Source organism: Lynx rufus, unplaced genomic scaffold (genome assembly GCF_022079265.1).
Source record: "Lynx rufus isolate CCGP_SWC_20201006 ecotype Redwood Valley unplaced genomic scaffold, mLynRuf1.p SCAF_8, whole genome shotgun sequence".
Taxonomy (NCBI): Eukaryota; Metazoa; Chordata; class Mammalia; order Carnivora; family Felidae; genus Lynx; species Lynx rufus.
In genome coordinates this window covers 64,207,699-64,230,310 of record NW_025814896.1, presented here as the reverse complement: position 1 = coordinate 64,230,310, position 22,612 = coordinate 64,207,699, and the positions used below count along the sequence as shown (strand labels likewise).

The following is a 22,612-nucleotide window of genomic DNA, read 5'->3' as shown; positions in this document are numbered from 1 at the left end:
GATAATTTAAAAATACACAGGTTTTCCCTAAGGGAAAAGTTTTTAAAATTCAAGTTTGGTTAATTTTACTTACCGTGCCTTTTCAAAATTAATAGGGTATTTATAATTATAACAAAAAGACTTACATACCTTATGTAAACAAGTGTCCACTACCCAATTGCACACATTTTCCAGGTCATCAGATACCTCAAGCCTAGATTTAACAAATTCACAGAGCTCCTCATTACTCATAACATCCCAGATCCCATCACAAGCCAAGATGATAAATTCATCCTCTTCTGCTCTTAAAATTTCATAAACCTCGGGCTCTGGAGAAACAAGTTGTTCTGTTGGGCCCTTGCCATCAACACACTTGTAATCATAGTCCCCCAAAGCACGAGACACTGCTAATGAACCATTAACACGCTGTATCATTACGCTGCCTCCTGCATTTTGGATTCGCTCCTTCTCCCTTGGATTGCAAGGTTTGTGATCCTGGGTGGAAAAGCAGACTTGTCCATTCCTGTACAGAACAGCACGTGAATCACCACAGTTGATAAAGTAGATATGCTTGGGTGAAATCAGGACCCCCACTGCAGTTGAACCACTTCTGTCCATTCCATTTCTGAGGTCGGAAAAGTTACGCATGTATTCATCAATTTTCAAAAAGCCAGTTCTGATGCCACTCTTGACATTTTCCACTGAGGGCTCAAGAGCAGACCCTGATTTCCCAGCTGCCCTAAAGTCTTCATTGTTAGTGATGTGTTCTAATAAATGTGTTGAGCAGTAATTTGCTACTCGAGATCCAGCGTGACCATCATAAACTGCAAAAAATGACCAGTCGTCCAAGCCGTGAGGAATACCTACAACAGCTGTGTGTGCATCTTCCATTTCCACTCTCCATCCTTGCATGCTGCTCAGGCCATAACGTAAACCATTCCCAGCACCATGAGCGTTATGTTTCTCAGTTTTGGGTTTATCCAAAAATGCACCCATGTTTAATAATGAATCTGAAAGAAAACAAAAATTGCCAAGTGTTATATGCTTCAGTCTGTGAGACAATGATCTATATTCTATTCTATTCTTCACTATTCTATCTATTCTCTACTAACTCCTATCTCGTATATTTTTCAGTGTTATCTGAATTTACTGGAACAACAAAAAAGAAACCAAGAAAATTTCCCCACATATCCTTATTTTAGAACGGCGGTTTCTCAATCGTAGCACATTAGAATCATCAGACCAATTAAATCAGAACCTCTAGGGGTAGGACCCAGATATCAGTAATTTTTTGAAGCCTCTCCGGTGATTTATATGTGCAGTACATTGAGAATCACTGTTCCAGGAGAAAGGAAAACAAAGAAACAAAACCTGGCTAAGTTTTCTTAAACATGCAACTAAGATCACCCTGGAGTTCATATAGAAGTTCAGACTGGTGTGGCATTTTTTCCCAATAGATTAAGGTACTAAAGTATGCGACTGTATTTCAGAAAGACTTCCAAAGGCATGTATTATGTTTTCCCCCAGTGATCTTGACAACCTCAAAATTCAATTGAAACATAAAATCTCCATTCTACAAACATCTGATTTTATCAAAGCTTTACTGTGTATCAAATGAAAACCTTTACCTGGGATTCTGGCAAAAACAATAAAACAACACAACTTTAATGATGTGCTACAGAACATACTTACTGTTGTCGAGTTTTGTAAGCATGGAGTAGCATTAGGACAACTTTTACTAAGTGCTGACTGACAAAAGACTTAAAATTCATAGACAGTACTACTAGGTAGTGCTAAGGTAAGTACTACTGTGCATCGCCCTCCCTCCTGACTTTACTATTATTTTAGAATAAAGCTTTTCCAATTTCCAAGGACTTGGACTAGAGCAGTGGTTCTCCAAGTAAGCGTGGAGATGCCCTGTCAGTTTCCTACCTACAATCCTGGCCCTAACACTCGTTAGCTGTGTGACCGTAAGCTTCTTAGTCACTTCTACCTCAAATTCCTGCTCTGAATTAGTCACTTGCACCCCTACCTCCCCTCTGTCAAATGGGATAACAAGAGTACCTACACTTCACCGGGTTGCAGTGAAGAATGAGTTAATGTAGTGTGCTTAGAACAGTACTTGAAAAATAGTCAAACCATAAAATGTTTGCTGTTATTTGCTCAAAATGCGGATTCCATAGTTCATCCACACACCCAAAGATTTTTTTTCAGGACATCTTAGATAGGGACATTCAAAAGAGCATGCTAGCAACTGAAGAATCACATTTTGAAAGACACCAGTCCAGATCAACTGTCTTTTTTTTCTAAGTTTATTTATTTACGTATTTAGTTATTGGGGGGGGGGGAGACAGGGAGAGAGAGAGAGAGAGAGAGAGAGAGAGAGAGAGAATCCAAAGCAGTCTCTGAGCTTGTCAGCACAGAGCCCAATTCAGGGATAGACCTCACAAGCCGTGAGATCATGATCTGAGCCGAAATCAATAGTCAATGCTTAACCGACTGAACCACCCAGGCGTCCCTAGATAACTTACAGCTATGAAAATCTTTTTCATATCTTTTTCAGCTATGCCCATTAACCTAACTTTACAATAAAATTTTATCTCTATTTCTAAAATCCCAATGAACCACCATACATAATATTTATAAATTACACAATTTTACAATTTTTCATGAGTTATAGAATACTATACTAACAAATTACAAATATAAATATTTAAAAAAGGAATTCTGAAAGATTCAAAAAACATAAAAATTATTTTCCATTCAAGTATACAAAATTATATTCTGTATTAACAGCAATGTAATACAATGTTTATTTTTTAATGCACTGGTTTAAAACTGTGACACAACAATCTGAAAGCCTACTTCTAAGTACATTTTTACTTAGATTCTTGTTTTTAAATGTTTAAGAGAAAGTGAGTGCCCATGTGAGTGGGGGGGGAGGGGCAGACAGAGCGGAGAGAGAGGGAGGGAGAGAATCCCAAGCAGGCTCTGAGCTGCCAGAGTGAGCCCTACTCAGGACTTGATCTCATGAACCATGAGATCATGACCTGAGCCGAAATCAAGAGTCAGACGCTTAGCCGACAGAACCATCCAGGTGCCCCTAGATTCTTGTTTTTAATTGCTATTTCAGCTGAGAAAGACAACTTAGATCATACCTAAATGCAAATTAACTGAATTATTGACTATTTATCAAACCACTTTTCTTTTTTTCTTTAGATTTAACTTTTTAAAATTATTTTAAGGTTTTTATTTATTTTTAGTAATCTCTATACCCAATATGAGATTTGAACTCACAACCTCGAAATCAAGTTGCACATATTTCTGACTAAGCCAGCCAGGTGCCCCTACTTTTAAATTTTTTTTAAGTAATCTCTGTTCCTAATATGGGGCTCAAGCCCATGACTCAAGATCAAGAGCTGCAGGCTCCAGCTACTAAGCCAGCCAGTCACCCCTCAAACCACTTTTCAAGCCCATCTATCAATTATGGGGGGAAAAAAAGTGCTGTCATTTCCATCATCTTGATGTTCTTGCAATTAAGGTGCTACTGTTTTACACTTCAACAAATAGATTCAAAATTCATAAGAACTCCTCATTTTGAAGATTAAAACAATAGTTGGGAAATTTCTATTTCCAAATTTGTTTTTAGGAATAAAGAAAGGAGGGAAGGAAGAAGGTGTCTTCGATAGAAAGTTACAGGGAACATTAAGAACCAAACAGCGCCTGGAAGGCTGACTTGGAAAATCATCAAAGAAGCCCTGTCCCAAACAAAGGAGCCAAACACTGAAATTTACACCAAGAACAGCCTTGCTTCTGTGCTGCTGCTGCTCTCACTCCAATGATTCCTACCTGCTGTCTCCCTCTCAAAGTCACTTGCTCAAGATTCAAAGTCCAGGAAATGAGTATCTGACAGAGCTTAGGTCACCAGTACACCTATTGGCTTTGTCAGGAACTGCATTCTTCTGCAAACTGGTCATTTTTTAATTCCAAATTGCTATTTTAAAGTTGAGATTGTCCCTTGGGGCACCTGGGTGACTCCATCAGCTGGGCGTCCAACTCTGTGCTCAGAGCGTGATCTCACAGTTCGTGAGTTCGAGCCCCAAGTCAGGCTCTCTGCTGTTAGCGCAGAGCCCTCTTCGGATCCTCTGTCCTCCTCTCTCTCTGTCCCTCCCCCGCTCACACTCTCTCTCAAAAATAAACATTAAAGTTGGGGTTGTCCTTCAGTGATTTAGTTTTTTAAACATGAAATATCATACATATGAGTTTATATAATGTACACATACAGCTAAAGAGTAAAAAAATGAACACCTATGTACCCACTATACAATTTAAGAAATAACACATTACCAAGATCACTGAAGGTTCCTATTATCCTGAGTATTACCATTGTATCCCTTGTATTTTAACCATGTGACGTGCAATTGTTTAGTTTTATATGTTTGACATTATACATTGATGTGAAATAGAGTAGGTGTTGCTCTACTATTTTTATCATTTGTTTGGCCCACCACTAGATTTCTGAGATCCATCCACACTGATGCAGAGCTATTATCCATTCTACTATCGATGAATATTTGAGTTACTTCTCATTTTTTAGAACTATAAAACAATACTGTTGTGAATAATCTTTTTTTAATTTTTTTTAAGTTTATTTATTTACTTTGAGAGAGACAGAGACAGCATGATTGGGGGGAAGGGCAGAGAGAGAGAGAGGGAAAGAGAGAATCCCAAGCAGGCTCTGTGCTGCCGGCACAGAGACTGATGCAGGGCTTGAACTCATGAAACTGCAAGCTCATTAAGAGCAGGCTGCTTACCCGACTGAGCCACCCAGGCATCTCTGCTGTGAAAGATCTTGATGCCAATGTAGGAGTTTTCCTAGAACATATACCACAATTCCCAAGTACTTAAAGTATGCAAATTTGGCATTTACTATACATGACCTTTTTTTCCAACAAAAATCACAAAACAAACCATTATATTTCCAAACTAAATTTATCCCCCAAATGCTTATTTATTTGGTAACACTACCTTCTTTAAAATAGATACCTTCTTGGGGCACCTGGGTGGCTCCGTCGGTTGAGCGACCGACTTTGGCTCAGGTCATGATCTCACAGTTTGTGAGTTCGAGCCCCACGTCAGGCTCTGTGCTGACAGCTCAGAGCCTGGAGCCTGCTTCAGATTCTGTCTCTCCCTCTCTCTGCCCCTCCCCTGCTCATGCTCTGTGTCTCTCAATGATAAATAAACGTTAAAAAAATTTAAAAAAACTAAAATAAAATAAATATCTTCTTGGTAAGTAACCTTTATCTTGAATGGGAACATTAAAGTATGTGTTTCTTTTATCTAAAAATATCTGCATACGGCCGACTTCGGCTCAGGTCATGATCTCTTGGTCCGTGAGTTTGAGCCCTGCATCGGGCTCTGTGCTGACAGCTCAGAGCCTGGAGCCTGTTTCAGATTCTGTGTCTCCCTCTCTCTGACCATCCCCTGTTCATGCTGTCTATTCCTGTCTCAAAAATAAATAAAACATTAAACAAAAATTTTTTTTAAATATCTGCATACTGCTGAGGAATTAGCAACTCCTATTTTAAGTTCTACTGTTCTTCAGAAGCAAAGAACTTTGTTATGAGATAATCGGCAAACTTCTATGAAATAAAATGTCTGTCTTGGTTACTTCTCATTTATAAGCACTGTCAATAACTTACTATCGTTTAAAGTTAAAGGTCTTGTTTCTATCAAATTAACTACACTGATGACACACTAACCACTCCTTATAAACTCCTGGTTCAATTTCTTTGCTGTGGAAATTTACCTAGGAATGATGCAGTGAACGATTTTTACCTTATGTGACTACAATTTTTCTTCCATAAAAGGTGGTCTTTATTAAAGAAAACATTTACTGTTGAAAATACACATTTGCCTAGCATCTCTCTGCTTTTGCTATTCATCCCATTACTGAAACACAAGTCAGCAAACACTAAGGGGAAGAAGGTATGTTACGACATCTATATTTTAATCAACTGCAAAGCAAACCTTCCACAACATATAATTGTTCTGATACTGGTTTCTTCAAATCGGCACTGTATACCAGGCATGTTTCAAAGGCATTTAATGGCAAAGGAATGCATTTTAATTTTTTGCCATATGTTCCATGTTATTTCAGTCATTTTGACCAAGACAAATAAAACAAGTGTTTCTCCTGTGATATGGCTTTCTGTCGTTTACTGTTCAACAAGAAACCTCAAAGGGCCTTGTAAACGTTTATAATTTGGTGAAATTTTGTACTCTTTTTTTGGTTGTTGTTAAATTTTTTTTTATGTTTTTAAATTTTTGACAGACAGAGCGTGAGCAGGGGAGGGGTAGAGAGGGTGACACAGAATCTGAAGCAGGCTCCAGGCTCTGAGCGGTCAGGCTCAAACTTGAGAACCACAAGATCATGACCTGAGCGGAAATCGGCTGCTTAAGTGACTGAACCACCCAGGCGCCCCCAAATTTTGTACTCTTATTGCATGTTGTATGGCTTTATCAAACATCTCTGAAAAAAAAAATCACAAAGTTTTTGTTTGTTTTTTATTTTAGAGACAGTGAGCGAGTGCACACAAGTGGGGAAGAGGGGAAAAGGGAGAGACAGAATCCCAAGTAGGCTCCACACTCAGCGCAGAGCCCAACTTGGGGCTTGATTCCACGACCCTGAGACCATGACTGGAGCCAAAATCAAGAGTCAGACGCTCACCAACTGAGCCACACAGGCGCCTTCATAAAGGTTTTTGATACTCAGAATGCCTAATTTTTAAATGTCTTGCTAATTTCTTGTGATTTCATGCTATCATTTAGCTACATGTCAAGTAACACTGCACACACAGGCAAGGTACAGTTTCAACAACAGAGATCTACACTTCAAACAATCTTTTTTTGACAATCTCAAATTTTTTGTAGTTGACATTTCACATCTGATTATAGCATGGTTTTTACCGCATAATGAGAGATCATACTGGAATTAGGAGTTCTAACAGTTTTTATGTGTATGCCTGTGTGTGCTTTATTATAATCAATCAATCTGATTTTTTGATAGGAATCTTTTATAGTCATTTACTCACTTTTTGAAGACAGCTTCATTAAAACCTGACCATATGGAAATCAACATAAATACATGTAAACTTCAATGGGATACCACGACGACAAATACAAGTGAGAAAGTGAAAATTCCTCCCTTCCTTAGGATCTCTCACCAGCCCAATTTGACATACTAACAGCATGGGAAGCCAGTGTCAATCACTGTATTAAATGCAATTTGCCTTTTTCAAGATGAAAGGTAATAAACAGAAGTTGTAAGTTTTAAAAAATTAATACTAATGGCTTGTTCTACATACCTATGTTTAGAAACCAGTGATATATACAACTCTGTGGGCCACAGAGTTTTTACAAGAATGTCTACACAGAAAGCATTACCTAAAAACAACACATTTGTCCTTTTCCACTGCCTTCTTTGAGAAAAATACATTAGTGAACCCAGAGCAGCCCAGTATGGTAATTGTACTATGAAATAAGAATCTGAGAAATAATATTTTAAAAGGGGTTCTCAGACCTGGAAAACTGGGGACTACTTGTCTTTTTTTATTTAAGTTATTTGCTTAAATCACTTTAAGTGATCACATTTTAATTTTTCTTAATTTTAATTTATTACTTTTTTAAAGGAAACTCCAAGCCCAATGTGGGGTTCTAACTCACAACCTAGATATCAAGAGTCACATACTCTACAGACTGAGTCAGCAAGGTGCTCCAAGTAATCACATTTTTAAAATTACCTAAAAGATTGCACATGTGTTTATATAATACGTAGCATTCAAGTCTGGGATAACCCTACAATTTCTCATTAATAATCAGTGCATAAAATACAGCAATAAATTATACATACTTTTAATGTATCTGTCAAAAGAATACTTTAACTTTGTTCAATTAATTTAAAATTACATAATAGTACAATAGTTACTCATTCAAATATTTTCTTCCCCCCTCCTATTTTTTTAAGTAAACTACCCCTAACGTGGGACTCAAATTCATGACCCCAAGACCAACAGTTGCATGCTCTACCAATTGAGCCAGAAAGGCGCCCCTCATTCAAGTATCTTCTCAGTACCTACTGCATGCCAGGCACTGTATTAGGTACTAGGAATAAGATGTCCCCTTCCCTAGAGGAACTTATAGTCTAGTGGAAGATAAAGACAAGCGCACAGATCAAGAAGGCACACTGTGATATAGGGCACAAGGAGATAAACAGAGATATGCTAACAGGAGGTGTCAAAGACAGCCTTATATATTTAAAACTTTTCCAAAGTGGGGCACCTAGGTGGCTCAGTCAGTTGAGCGTCCAACTCTTGATTTTGGTTCAGGTCATGATCTTACAGTCACAAGGTGGAACCCAGTGACAGGCTCCTCACTGTACACGAAGCCACCTTAAGATTCTCTCTTTCCCTCTCCCCACTTCCCCTCCCCAGCTCTCACAGGCATGTGCATGTGCGCTCTATTTCTCGCTCAATAAAAATAACAATAGGGGCGCCTGGGTGGTTCAGTCGGTTAAGCCTCCAACTCCAGCTCAGGTCACGATCTCAAGGTTCGTGGGCTGGGCCCCGGGATGGGCTCTGTGCTGACAGCTCGGAGCGTGGAGCCTGCTTCGGATTCTGTGTCTCCCTCTCTCTCTGCCCCTCTCCTGCTCACGCTCTCTCTCTCAAAAATAAATAAATGTAAAAAATTTTAAAAAATTAAATTTTAAAAATTAAATTAAAATGGGGTTTAAAAAAATCCCCCCCAAAAAAGCCAAAAGTGAGACCTAAATGATGGAAGTGGGAGAAGGCATTAGCCAGCACAAACACCAAAAGAAGGGCAAGAGCACAGTTTGGTATAGCTGGTATGTATGTATGTGTACTATATGTACACTATATGTACTATATGTATGTATGTGTGAGTCTATACGTGAGCATTTCAAGGGACAAAGCAGCAGCACTGAAATCCTAAGAATAACATTATTTCCCACTGAAATGTCCATTATCTACTTAGAATCGTGGATTTGAGAACTCAAAACCATGCGAACCTCTTCTTGCCTGAGAAGGTAGCAAACCCATCTGACAATTGTGCTTTTCAGTGTGAAGAACATATCTGGGGGAAAGGTCTAGAGGTCCTAAAATTTAGGTGAGTTTCTACAGTTTACATTCTTCTATAGAATAAGCCTCCACATAAAAAAAAAAATGTGATACCTTTGAGTTTGCTTACAAACCCACTCTAAAAGGGAGGAAGGGTAAGGGGGTAGACAACCTTCACATATAATAAGTCAAATTTCATTGAAAAGAGACTTTGAAGGGCTGTTCAAATACTCCCAATGAAATATTACTACAATGTTCAAACAGATCAAATACATGCAAATACACATAGTCAAAATGTACTCACACTACTCATCACCAGATAATTAAAACAGTTGCAAAACTGAATTTCAGGTTCCTTTTTTCTTTTTTTAATATCTATTTAAGTAATCTCTACACCCAACACAGAGCTCAAACTCTTGACCTCGAGATCAAGAGTCAAATGTTCTTCTAACGGAGCCAGCCAGGTGCCCCTTAGGTTCCTTTTTTTCTAAACCCTTCTTTAGTTCATTCAAAATCATCTCTACTCCTTAGATCAAATGGATCCATAGGACAGAGGCTTTTTCCTCTCTTTTCTCTTAACCATGTCTAGGGACTAGAACGTCATCCAAAGAGGGGCACACTTACTTCAAAGCTGCCCTCAGTTTATAATCAAGCCCAAATATATTTCACATTTATAAACAAAACTGACAGCACAGTAGGAAACACTTAATAATACGTCACCAAAGAATATACCTTCAGTTTTTCAAATAACAACTTATAAAAGGGAAGGAAAAAAAACACATATCGCACTAAACGTTTGCAGTAACTGACTAGAGTTACTAGAGTAACTAGAGCCTCAATTCAAAAGCAGGACTATTTTATCTACCATAATTTGGGCACTAAATTATTTTCAAATCGTGCCTCTCCACGCCCTTAATTATCCTCCACCTATGCAAAGCTACATTCTTCCAAAAATGTCAGATGTGGGCCTCACCTCTTCCAGAAATCCTTTCTCTGAGGTGCTGTATCTACTAAACTTCATTTTTTTTTAACGTTTTTTAAATTTTTTTATTTTTTTTATTTTTGAGACAGAGAGAGACAGAGCATGAACGGGGGAGGGGCAGAGAGAGAGGGAGACACAGAATCGGAAGCAGGCTCCAGGCTCCAAGCCATCAGCCCAGAGCCCGACGCGGGGCTCGAACTCACGGACAGCGAGATCGTGACCTGAGCCGAAGTCGGACGCTCAACCGACTGAGCCACCCAGGCGCCCCTCTACTAAACTTCATTAACAGTAAATGCTACTTTCCCATCCATTTAGTGCATGCTACTCTGCATAATCAATGGCCCCTCTGTGTATACCTCCTATTTCCCCCAAATAGTATGTTTATTTCCCTGCAAAAACAAGTACTGAATAAATGCTAGATTTTTTAAAAATTAGTTTGAGAGAAGTGATTTTACAAAGCAACACTTCCATTCCCAATAAGTGATAAATGTTATGTGGCCTTTACCATAGGCCATATTCTCCCTCATAAGTGAAGTAGATTTCATGAAGGACAAAGACAAGCCTTTGTATTACACTGAAAAGATAAAGGCCTTAAACAAAAAAACCCCTGAACTTGTCACTCCAGTGTCCTAGAAGAGCCTCATTCTGTCAGAGAAAAAATTTCCAAGGAGGACAGCATCCAGGTATGGGATCTAGGGTAATGAATGCCAAAATGGTGTCCACCACATTAAGTCAATCCAGGAATTATATCTTTGAATGAAACAGTGCATTCCAGAAGACAAGGCATCGATTAAATTATATTTTTGGTTATTGTATTAGATGTTTATTTTCCTTTGGATTTCCTCTATCTTTAATATAGCTTAAAAGTTCTTACTTATCTCAATGATCTTATGTCAAATTAAGGGGGGAAAGACTCACATACATGTTCTAGAGAGGGCTTTGAACTTAAACTGAATGCTCTCTGCCTCCCTTAAGTCAGTAATAATAAAGGGCAGTAGTAATAAGGGATAGTCTCCCAAAAGTGATAGAGACATTGGCTTAAGCAAGGAGCTGGGAATGAAAATTCTGGCCACTCCTACCTGCTTGGACCAGTTCTGTTTTTAAAGAATGGTTTACTCATACATGATAGTCATTAAGTCATTTTAACTATTAACCAGTTCATTTCATAGTATCATCTATAAACTTGGCCATGGAAATTTTCTCACATGAATTATAAAAACATCTATTAGAACAGATTATTATGACCAAGGGCCATATTTCATTGAGATAATCTGGGAAAGCTTCATGCAACACAAAGTCTAGAAAACAAACTACATTTTTACAAATCTAAATCTGAAGAGACTAAACGAAATGGTCCCAAAAGAACCAAGAAATCTGTAGTGCTTAGAAGAATATCTTCTGATAATAAAAGCATACTAACTTGCATCTAAAATAACAAATAACATTCAGTAAACATACCATCTTAAGACAACTAACTGTGGGAAACAAGGAACCAAATGCTAAACATTGGGTTTGATTCTTGGCTCTACCAAGTATCTGTTTTCCTAGGGATGGGGGAAGCTGTACAAAACAATATCAAGCATTTCTTCCTGTTCTGAAATTCTGTGTGGTTCGAGTCTGACTAGTAAGTAAACTACCAACTGCTGACAACAAATATAAAATTATAGGACACTGTGAGACTAAAATACAGTGAAGAGGGGATAGTACAGTACCAGTGAGCAAGTCTGTATTTCATTTGCAATATCAGATAAATACAAGTAAAGTGAAATACAGTAAGTAAATAAACTAAAGATTTTAAAAAGATTTCTCGTTTTCTGAATGAAAGTTGGAGAACTTCGGCTTATTGCCCAAGGCTCCCAAAATGATAGCAAATATACCCTCTTCTCCAACTTGAAAAAAACAAAACCTCAAGTCAAGCATGTCCTCCCCTATGATATTTTACAGACTACTCCAAACAAAAGTATTTATCGGGGCACGGGGGTGGCTCAGTCAGTTAAGCGGCTGAATTCAGCTCAGGTCATGATCTCATGGTTCCTCAGTTCAAGCCCCGCGTCCAGCTCTGTGTTGACAGCTCAGAACCTGGAGCCTGTTTCAGATTGTGTCTCCCTGTCTCTCTGTCCCTCCCCCCTCCCCCATACTCTTGTCTGTCTCCCTCTCCCTCTCTCAAGAATAAATATTTTTTAAAAGCATATTTAAAAAAGAAAGTACCACCTTTCTGAATTGCTACAAGTAGTGTCACGCACAAGGCAATTAACTGTATACTGCTTTATGGCAATCCTTGTATTAAACACTAACATTTATATCATTCCAAATGTATCTATGTCAAATGGTACCAAGTTTCCATTTCAACTTTCTATTCAAACCAAAAGCAGGCTTCTTACTGAAACTTACTATTAAGCAGAACCAAGCTTGTTTGTTATATTTTCATTATTCACCCAATTTGGATTTTACTTTTTTTTTTTTTTTTAAGGACGCTGTCAGTAATTTGGCATGGTTATCTCTTTAAGAAGTTTAGTTTTACACTTTATGTAAAGAAAGCCAATGCTTCTCCACATTGCTGGCACTGTCCGCCTTGAAGAATGACTGCTGACTAAATAAACAGAAGGGAATAACATTTTGGTAAAACACATCTCTGAATTCCTCTCAACAATAAGGGACTTTTTTAAATTTTTTTAACGTTTATTTATTTTTGAGACAGGGAGAGACAGCATGAACGGGGGAGGGTCAGAGAGAGAGGGAGACACAGAATCTGAAACGGGCTCCAGGCTCTGAGCTGTCAGCACAGAGCCCGACGCGGGGCTCAAACTCACGGACCGTGAGATCATGGCCTGAGCCGAAGTCGGATGCTTAACCGACTGAGCCACCCAGGCGCCCCTATAAGGGACTTTTAAATCCGTGAAGATAAAGTTAGCGAGAGTGAAGTCAACAGCAAACACGCTGTGAAGCCGGGGAAGCAGCAGAACCAAGACTCTGACTTAGTGGAATGCTAAGTTAAATGCTAGGCTAACTGTGAGCAAACAAGGACAGTAGTTTAACCTGCAGCGTGGAGGTATTGCAGGCAGTGGGGGTGAAACCAGGACTAACAAGAGGACTGATGGAAAGTCTACTGCAGCAGCAGGTACACTTCCCAGAATTCTCCTCTGTGGGTCTGCACAGCCGAATGAAGGAGTAGCATCCCCTCGCCCCAGAAAGAGATGGAAGTTTATTTCTGAAGAAGGTAAAACAGAACGTTTGAAGAGAAGAACACCAGGCTGAGATTAGGGCTGGAAACTAGGCTTAAAATGTAAAATTAAGTAGAAGTTTACATATTGTTTGATACACTAGCCTTTTTCAGACACTGAGTTCCCCAAATGCTGGCAATCAAATGTATACCCTCTAATAAAAGAGGCTTATTTATACTCTTTAGAATCTCACTAGCTCTACAGGAAAAGATCTAAGGTACTGACATTGGAGGTTACTCAAAAAGCTAGATCAAATTCACCCCACAGCAATCCCACAGCCAACCAATCCCATGGACAGGCACAAAGCTTCCAACCGTCTATTCAACGTCCATTTTAGAATATAAGCAGACAGTCCATGGCCAAACATCAGTGAATTTTCCTAATGGAAGAGGGGCCAACACAAGCAGAAAAGGGCAGCTTGGAAAAGAAAAGCCTAGAAAGGGATTAGGTTGGGCAAAGAAAAGTTAATCACAGGAGGAGGAGGAAGGAAGCACGCAACCAAACTCCTTTCAGAAAGGTAAGAGATTTTGATTCCATGGAATAACCGGATGTTATTAAAAGGAAAAATAGAACAGAGGACTAAAAGAGCTCCTGTAAAGTGAAAACATAATCACAGAAGAGAAAACTGGGAAAATGAAAGTTGAGAGAAATTCCCAGAAATTAGAGCACAAGACAGATGGTACAACAGGAGAGGATCGGCCTAGGAGTTTCAAGAGCCAAAAAATGGAGTAAGAGAACACAGGAAATTGAAATGCAGGCACACCTTGGAGATACTGCAGGTTTGGTTGCAGATGACAGCAACAAAGCAAGTATCGCAATAAAGCTAGAAATTTTTTTGGTATCCAGAGCACATAAAAATTACGTTTATACTGTACTGTAGTCTATTAAGTGTGCAATAGCAGTATGTGTAAAAAAAAATGTATACACCTAAATTAAAAAATACTTTAGGGGCACCTGGGTGGCTCAGTCGGTTAAAGCGTTCAACTCTCGGTTTCGGCTCAGGTCGTATCTCACAGACTGTGAGGAGCCTGTTTGGGATTCTCTCTCTCCCTCCCTCTCTCTCTGCCCCTCACCTCCTCTCTTCCTCCTTCCCTCCCCCCTCCCCTCAAAATGAATAAACATTAAAAAAAAAAAACTTTATTACTGGGGCGCCTGGGTGGCTCAGTTGGTTGAGCATCCAACTTTGCCTCAGGTCACAAATCTCACCGAGCCACACACCGGACTCACTGCTGTCAGCACAGAACCCGCTTTGGATCCTCTGTCCCCCTCTCTCTGCCCCTGCCCCACTTGCAAGCATGCGCATGCTCTCTCTCTCTCAAATAAACATTTAAAAAACTACTTCATTGCTAAAAACTGCTAACCATTATCTGAGCTCTCAGTGAGTCACAATCACTGATCATAGATCACCATAATTATTATAATAATAATAATGGAAAAGCTTGAAATATTGCAAGAATTACCAATATGTGACAGACACAAAGTGAGCAAATGCTGCCCCCAAAATGGTGCTGAGATTTGCAGGGTTGCCACAAACCTTCAATATGTAAAAATCGCAGTATCTGTGAAGCTTGATAAAATGAGGTATGCCTGCAGTTCCTAAAATATAAGAAAACTTCCACACTGAAGTTTGAATGAACTCCAGCTCATTCCATGTCCACACAAGAATTTCAAAACTGAAAAAGCCCACTCTGTGACAAGCACAATGCATGGAAACATATTTACAAAGGCACATTACCAAAACCTTCAGAACACTGGAGATAGGCAGGTATATGAGCCTACAGCTATCAGAAAGAGGTTTAATTCAAAAATTGAAGGATCAGAATGCCACTGGTCTCAACTGGAGGTTGAATTAGCAATTAGAACATCAAACACTAAACAAAATGTATTAATGCCAAGAAAACAAGAAACTGTGCAGGGAATAAAAAGCAATCCTATTTTAGAAAAAAATAAAGAAGAATGAGGGAGTATGTGTATGTGTTATGGTTAGGGTAGTGGAATTAAAAGAGCTAGATTTCATCTACAGTAATGTGACAGATAATTCCCAGAACTGGAAAAAAAATAATCAAATAGCACATTAGAGATTTAAAGATAAATTCCAAAAGAATCAACTTTAAAAGTTTAAAATGGTTGGTTCTGGAGAATCTTCTCCAAGAAGAGGAGCTCACAGAACTGTTTGGTTCTTCAAACCATGTAAATGCTTATTTTAATTAAAAAAAAAAACAAAAAACTGAAGAAGCATAAAGTAGAACAATAGCACACTATGAAATAAGAAACTGCAATTCAGATCATAAACTAATTTCCCTAATAAAGAGACATAAAAATGTCTCATTAGGGCTTAGTATCCAAAATAGATACACAACTTACACAACTCAATACCAAAAAAAAATCCACTTAAAAAATGGACAGAGGACCTGAACAGAGCTTTTTCCAACAGGCACATGAAAATCATCAGGGAATTGCAAATCAAAATCACAATATCACCTCACACCAGTTAAAATGGCTAGAATCAAAAAGACAAGAGGGGCACCTGGCTGGCTCAGTCTGAACAGCGTGTGACTCTTGATCTCAGGGTTGTGAGTTCAAGTCCCACATTGGGTATAGAGATTACTAAATAAATAAATAAATAAATGCGCTATGATACTACAGGTTTCTTTAAAAACAAAAAAAAAGACAAGAAACAAGTGTTGGTGAAGATGTGGAGAAAAAGAAAACCTTGTACATAGTTGGTGGGAATAGAAATTGGTGCAACCACTGTGGAAAACAGTGTGGACCTTGCTTAAAACATTAGAAATAGAAATACCATATGATCCAGTAATTTCACTACTGAATACTTACCCAAAGAAAACAAAAACACTAAGTTGAAAAGATACGTGCGGGGAGCCTGGGTGGCTCAGTCAGTTGAGCGTCCGACTTCGGCTCAGGTCATGATCTCACCAGTCGTGGGTTCGAGCCCCACATCGGGCTCTGTGCTGACTGATAGCTCAGAGCCTGGAGCCTGCTTCAGATTCTGTGTCTCCCCCTCTCTCTGCTCCTCCCCTGCTCAGGCTCTGTCTCTCTCAAAAATAAATGTCGAGGGGCGCCTGGGTGGCGCAGTCGGTTAAGCGTCCGACTTCAGCCAGGTCACGATCTCGCGGTCCGTGAGTTCGAGCCCCACATCAGGCTCTGGGCTGATGGCTCAGAGCCTGGAGCCTGTTTCCGATTCTGTGTCTCCCTCTCTCTCTGCCCCTCCCCCGTTCATGCTCTGTCTCTCTCTGTCCCAAAAATAAACAAACGTTGAAAAAAAATAAATGTCGAAAAGAGATGTGCACCCCTATGTTTACCATAGCTTTATTTACAATAGTCAAGATATGGAAGCAGCCCAGTGTCTATCAATAGATGAATGGATAAAGAAGATAAAGGTGTGTATATATGTACGTACACACACACACACACACACACACACACACACACGTGCGCACACTGGAATATTACTCAGCCTTAAAAAAGAATGAAATCTCACCATTTGCAACAACATGGATGGGCCTAGAGGCACCAAATGAAATAAATCAGAGAAAGACAAATACCATATTGTTTCACTTAAACAAAATAAAACAAAACAGTGTTAAATACAGAGAACAAACCAACCAGTGGTTGCCAAGGGAAGGTGGGTGAGAGGATGGACAAAATCGATAAAAAGGATTAAGAGGTACAAACTTCCAACTCTAAAAATAAGTCACGGAGTAGAAAAATACAGCATAGAAAATATAGTCAGTAATACTGTAATAATGTTGTATGGTCACAGATGGTGACTACACTTATTATGGTGAGGGAGGAGTAATAGAACTGTCAAATCCATCAACTGTCAAAGTCAGATGTTATGCACCTGAAACTAGTAATATTGTGTGTCAATTTAATTTTTGAAAATCCCATAAATCAGTAAGAAAATAATCAAAAACACTGATAGAAAAATGGACTAAAAGAACCCCACAAATGGATCTTAAACTATGCCCAACCTCACATTCATGAGAGAATGAAAATTAAAACTACACTGAGATATCATTTTTCATGTATGAGATTGGCAAACACCGAAGGTTTGGTAATCATTCGCTTGACAAGATTATGCAGAAACATATTCACATTGCTAGTACCAACAGACTGGTACTATCTCAGTGGAGGGCAATTTAATAAAATTGATCAAAAATTACACTTGCACCTACTCTGACCAAATTCTAAAAATTTACCTACAGGTTTATGTACAAAATGACTATTCACTGCAGCACTGTAAGCAAAAGTAAAATACATGAAACAATCTTAGTATCATTCATTTGGGAATTATTTTATTTAATAAGATGAATCATGATACACATTCCATGCAAAATATGCTGAAATATACCCTACGATTCTTTTAAAAGGAATATACACACATGCACATGTGTATATCCGTTTGTTTCTGCAAGCATACACAGAACACAGGAAACTGTGGGGAAGAGAAAACAAGAGGTTGGAAGGCAGGGATGAAAAGGACGCTCTCTATTATATGCTATGTTGTATCCTTTCCATTTTATTTATTTTTTTAGGTTTATTTATTTTGAAACAGTGAGAGAGAGCACATGAGCAAGGGAGGGACAGAGAGAGACAGAGAGAGAGAATCCCAAGCAGGCCCCATTCCATCAGCTCGGAGCTCAATGCAGAGGAGCCCCACACAGAGCCCGACTTGGGGCTCAATCTCACAAACTGTGAGATATGACATGAACCAAAATCAAGAGTTGGACACTTAACTGAGTCACTCAGGCGCCCCATGCCCTTTCCATTTTAAAATATATAAACGTAGGGGCACCTGGGTGGCTCAGTCGGTTAAGCGTCCGACTTCAGCTCAGGTCATGATCTCGCTGTTCGCGAGTTCGAGTCCCGTGTTGGGCTCTGTGCTGACAGTTCAGAGCCTGGGGCCTGCTTTGGATTCTGTGTCTCCCTCTCTCTACTCTTTCCCCACTCAAGGTCTCTCTCCTTCGAAAATAAATAAACATTAAAAAAAATTTTTTTAAACATATAAGTGTAATAAAATTAAATTTCTTGAATTTAATGCCATTAAATGAACATTATTTCAACTAGGAAAATTCCTTTAGAGTGAATCTTCTTTTAGCAATCAAAGCTCTAATCCATAAAAATCTAAACCATTTATAGGGGCACGTGGGTGGCTCAGTCAGATAAATGCCCGACTTCAGCTCAGGCCATGATCTTGTAGTTTGTAAGTTTGAGCCCTGTGTCAGGCTCTGTGCTGACAGCTCATAAGCCTGGAGCCTGCTTCAGGTTTTGTGTCTCCCTTTCTGTCTGCCCCTCTCCCACTCACTCACACTGTCTCTCTCACACACACAAAATAAACATGAAAATAAAGTTTAAAACCATTATAAATATTGATATATTGGTACCCAAAGGTTTTTTCTCTGCAAATCAAAGGAATGATCATCCACACTGACAGAATGAACTCATTGGTGAGTCCTACTACTAAAAAGAATAAATAAGAAGCATGAATACTACACTCAATGCATGACGAAAACTGAGGTGTAATGGTGTAGATTAAGACAGCATCAAGCTGCTAAAGGATATCATAAATTCATAAAGAAATGCATATACCAAACAGAGGGAAAAATTGTTTTCTCGAAAGAATTTAGAACAAGGGCAAATATTTGGTGCTGCTATGCTGTATATACAAGTATCAAATTCTACCTAAATGAATTGCACTTCTGTATGAGATCAAATGAAAACAAAATTCTCATGGTGCATTTTGTAATTTTATAGAAATAAGATTAACATATATTTCACCAGACACGAATATAAAAGCTATCCTATGAGACATGTTAGCAGAAATCCAGTATTTCTGATAACCCTTTCAAGACATTTCTTCGGTCTAGGACTGCAGTATAATATTCTGAAAGCATTTGAAACAAACCCATCAATGCAGATTTCAGCTAGCAACATACAGCTACTGGAAAACACAAAACAATTTTTCTACATTTTCACAACTGTAGAAAACAAAACATTTACAGATACAAAACAAAAACAGAGGAAAAACAAAAATTACAAAGATGCAATTAAAGACTAGAATTGCATCTTACACAGGGGTTAGTGTATAAACTCAGCAGATGGCTGACATTATGTAGAATCAAAATTACCCTTGCAAACCTGTTAAAATAATAAACACTAGCCTTTATATAGGCTTTTTAATATGACCAGGCACTAAATCTACATTAATTTCATCTATATCATTCAATTCATTTAATCTCTTCAACAACTTTATGAGGCAGACATTATGGTCCTCATTTTATAGAAGGGCACTGAGTCACAGAATGGCTTAGTAACTTGTCCAAGGTAAGGAACCCAGGTTGTCCAAATTGTAACCCAGTCTGTCCTGACTCCAGAGTCCGTGCTCTTAACCACCATGCCAACATACAACAGTCAATATTAAAAGTATACCTGGTTTGTTCTCGAGTTGAAACAAATCTGTTTCTTCACATCAACAAAAATATCTGAATGTCATAACCTTGATTCTGCTTTCTCTCTCACACAGTATTCTGAATCATTAATAAATCCCATCAATTCAGGGCACCTGGGTGGCTCAGTCGGTTGAGTGTCTGACTTCAGCTCAGGTCATGATCTCATGCGTGATTCGTGAGTTTGAGCCCCACGACGGGTTCTGTGCTGACAGCTCAGAGCCTGGAGACTGCTTCAGATTCTGTCTCCATCTCTCTGCCCCTCCCCTGCTCTCTCTCTCTCTCTCACACACACACACACACACTCTCTCTCTCTCTCTCAAATATAAAATAAAACATAAAAAAAAAACCTTAAAAAAATCCCATCAATTCTATCCCCCAATATAGCCCAAATCAGTCCCTATCTCTCCATCTGTAGCTGCACCAGCCTGGCTGAAGTCATCATCATCCCTTGCCTGGACTACTACAATAACCTCTTAACTAGTGGTTCCACTTTTGACTCCCTATAATTCATTCTCCAGGGTGATCTTTCTTAAATGTAATGAAATCACGTCACTCTTGCCTCCCACTGAATTAAGAAGAAAACCCAAACTTAATACAGTACTCTACTCTCTGACCCCTGTCAGTTCTTCAGCCTTACTTCCTGTAACTCTTCCATCATCACTTACTGCTCACTAGCCACAGTGCCCTTTTCTATTCCCCTCACTGCGTCACACTTGTTCCCCATCACTGGACTTTTGTTTTTACTGTTTTCTCTTCTTGGAATCACCCTGAATTCCACACCCCCAGTTGCATGGCTGACTCTTTCTTGACATTTAGATCTCAGCCCACCTGTCAACTCAGAGACGCTCCTGGACTACCCAATCTAAAGTAGTCTCCAAACACCATCACGGCTCGTTATACTGTGTTATTTTAGTCATAGCTTGCTGAAATTGCTTTTCGTTAAGTTCTTTATTTTTTACCCCAAAAAGAATGTAAGCTCCACAAGTAGACAAACTCTGTCTGTCTTGTTCACTGCCAAAATGAGTAAAGCTACGCATGGCACATAGTAAGCACCCCATAAGATATTTGTGGAATGAATGAATGAATGGCCAAGTAAGCACCAAATGGAGTAGCTGACTTGCTATAAGTAATATGCATTGCACGATGCTCACGTTATAGGTTTACTGTAGCTGAAAATGGCTGAGCCATGGTTACCAAGTCAAGCTCATTAAAGCCAGAAAACATAAATACAACAGTCTAGATTAATACAAGGTTCAATATTCTGACTTGCCAAACATATAAAGCGCTGCATTCGCTAAGAACCGCACTTCAAGAGGGACACTGACAAAACCTAAATATATCCTAAGCAGAAGAATGAGAATAGCTGCTCAAAAAGCATTTGAAGAACAAATGAAGAACATTTGAAGCTGGTACTGCTTAGACTAAAGAGGAGGTATTAAGTCCCAACAGGGCTGATGGTGGATACTGAATCCTTGCAGAAGAAGAAAAGGCTTATTCATTTGTTCCAGAGGACAGATCCAGAATCAACGGATGAAAGACAGGTGTCTCGTTAACATTAACACAGTTTCAAAAAGATTATTTTATTAGGGATACAGAAAGAAAGGAGGCAATCAAGTTGAAAATGGAGAATTCAGTTTATGTGCACTCCCACCCACCCCCACACCAAGGATTTTTTTTAAAAAGGCACCTCTCTATTTGAAGATGTTACCTGTTTATAAATACAAGGAAACCAAGATGTATCGTCATCTTGGCGTCTACTGCAACATAAAAATGTCAGTGTCTTTTCCAAGCTGAAGTCAGAAAAGACTATAGAGAGAAGAGCAAATAAAGGAGAGAGAACTGAGAAACAAAATAAAAGTTGTGATCTCCACTTAAATGATTATCACTAAGACTACTTACCAAAAAAGTAAACAACACAAAGAAAAACAAAAATATCTGTACTCTTGTTTTACAATGTAAAATTTATACCTATAAGATATACAAAAATTAAAATGGTTGCTATTGGACTGATAATGTTATGAGGGCTCAACACAATTAAAAAATACTATCTTAATGTCCATACTGTTGAAGTAGGGTGACCGGTAAAGGAGGGCTCAATATATACTATTATTTCTACCTTCGTGTAGGTCTGAAATTTTCTGTAACCAAATTTTTACAAACTAGTTTAATGCTGTCTCCCTAGGGTCGACCAAAATTAAGACCACTTCTTCCCCAACAACCACACTTGGGATACTGGTGATTGTAATGAAATTTAAATTGCAGGACATGCAGAGGAAAACCTGCCAGAACAATTTCATTCTCCCTTTATTCCTTCATGATTACAAATGCCAGAAACTACCCACACTTCCACCAACCCTAAGCCAAAGGTAAGAACCTTCAAGGGTCTCACTAGCACGAGGGGGCAGATGGCAAAGACTTCTGGTCAGAAACCAAGCCCCTTCAGGGACAACCAGGTGACCAGTCTTAGAGGGTTAATGGTCCTCTCGCCTCTTATTATTTTAATTAATTTTTGCTCCAGAGACTCATTAGAACAAGTAATCAAAATGTGGGCATCTCATTTGAGGCGCTAAGGAATAAGTGACTACATCCATGGGGCTCATCCGGTTGCCGGCACTGTTTTAAACGTTTCACAAACATTCTACCCTTTAGAAGAACAAATATCAGAAAAGCAAACAACTGTCAAAGAGACCTTCAACCCCAAATCTTTAGACATAGCAAATTATAAAATTTCAACCACAGACATTCAGCTACTGCAAAATTTCCCCTCTCCTTTCTACAGCTGGCACACTATTTAAAAGGTTGGGGGGGGGAGGGGCACATGGACAT

The 22,612-nt window shown here is 38.9% G+C and overlaps 1 protein-coding gene across 3 annotated transcripts in view; it reads right to left on the bottom strand.

Annotated features, from left to right (window-relative positions):
• The window catches only part of PPM1B (protein phosphatase, Mg2+/Mn2+ dependent 1B), an 82,892-nt gene that overhangs the window by 25,641 nt on the left and 34,639 nt on the right, over positions 1 to 22,612 (bottom strand). For 2 of the 3 annotated variants that reach the window (XM_047069477.1, XM_047069476.1), the window contains exon 2: positions 130 to 989. In XM_047069477.1, coding sequence (XP_046925433.1) covers positions 130 to 975 — 846 coding nt within the window. In that variant the 5' untranslated portion in view covers positions 976 to 989. The remainder of the gene's footprint in view (positions 1 to 129; positions 990 to 22,612) is intronic. The other variant, XM_047069478.1, reaches the window with a different exon arrangement.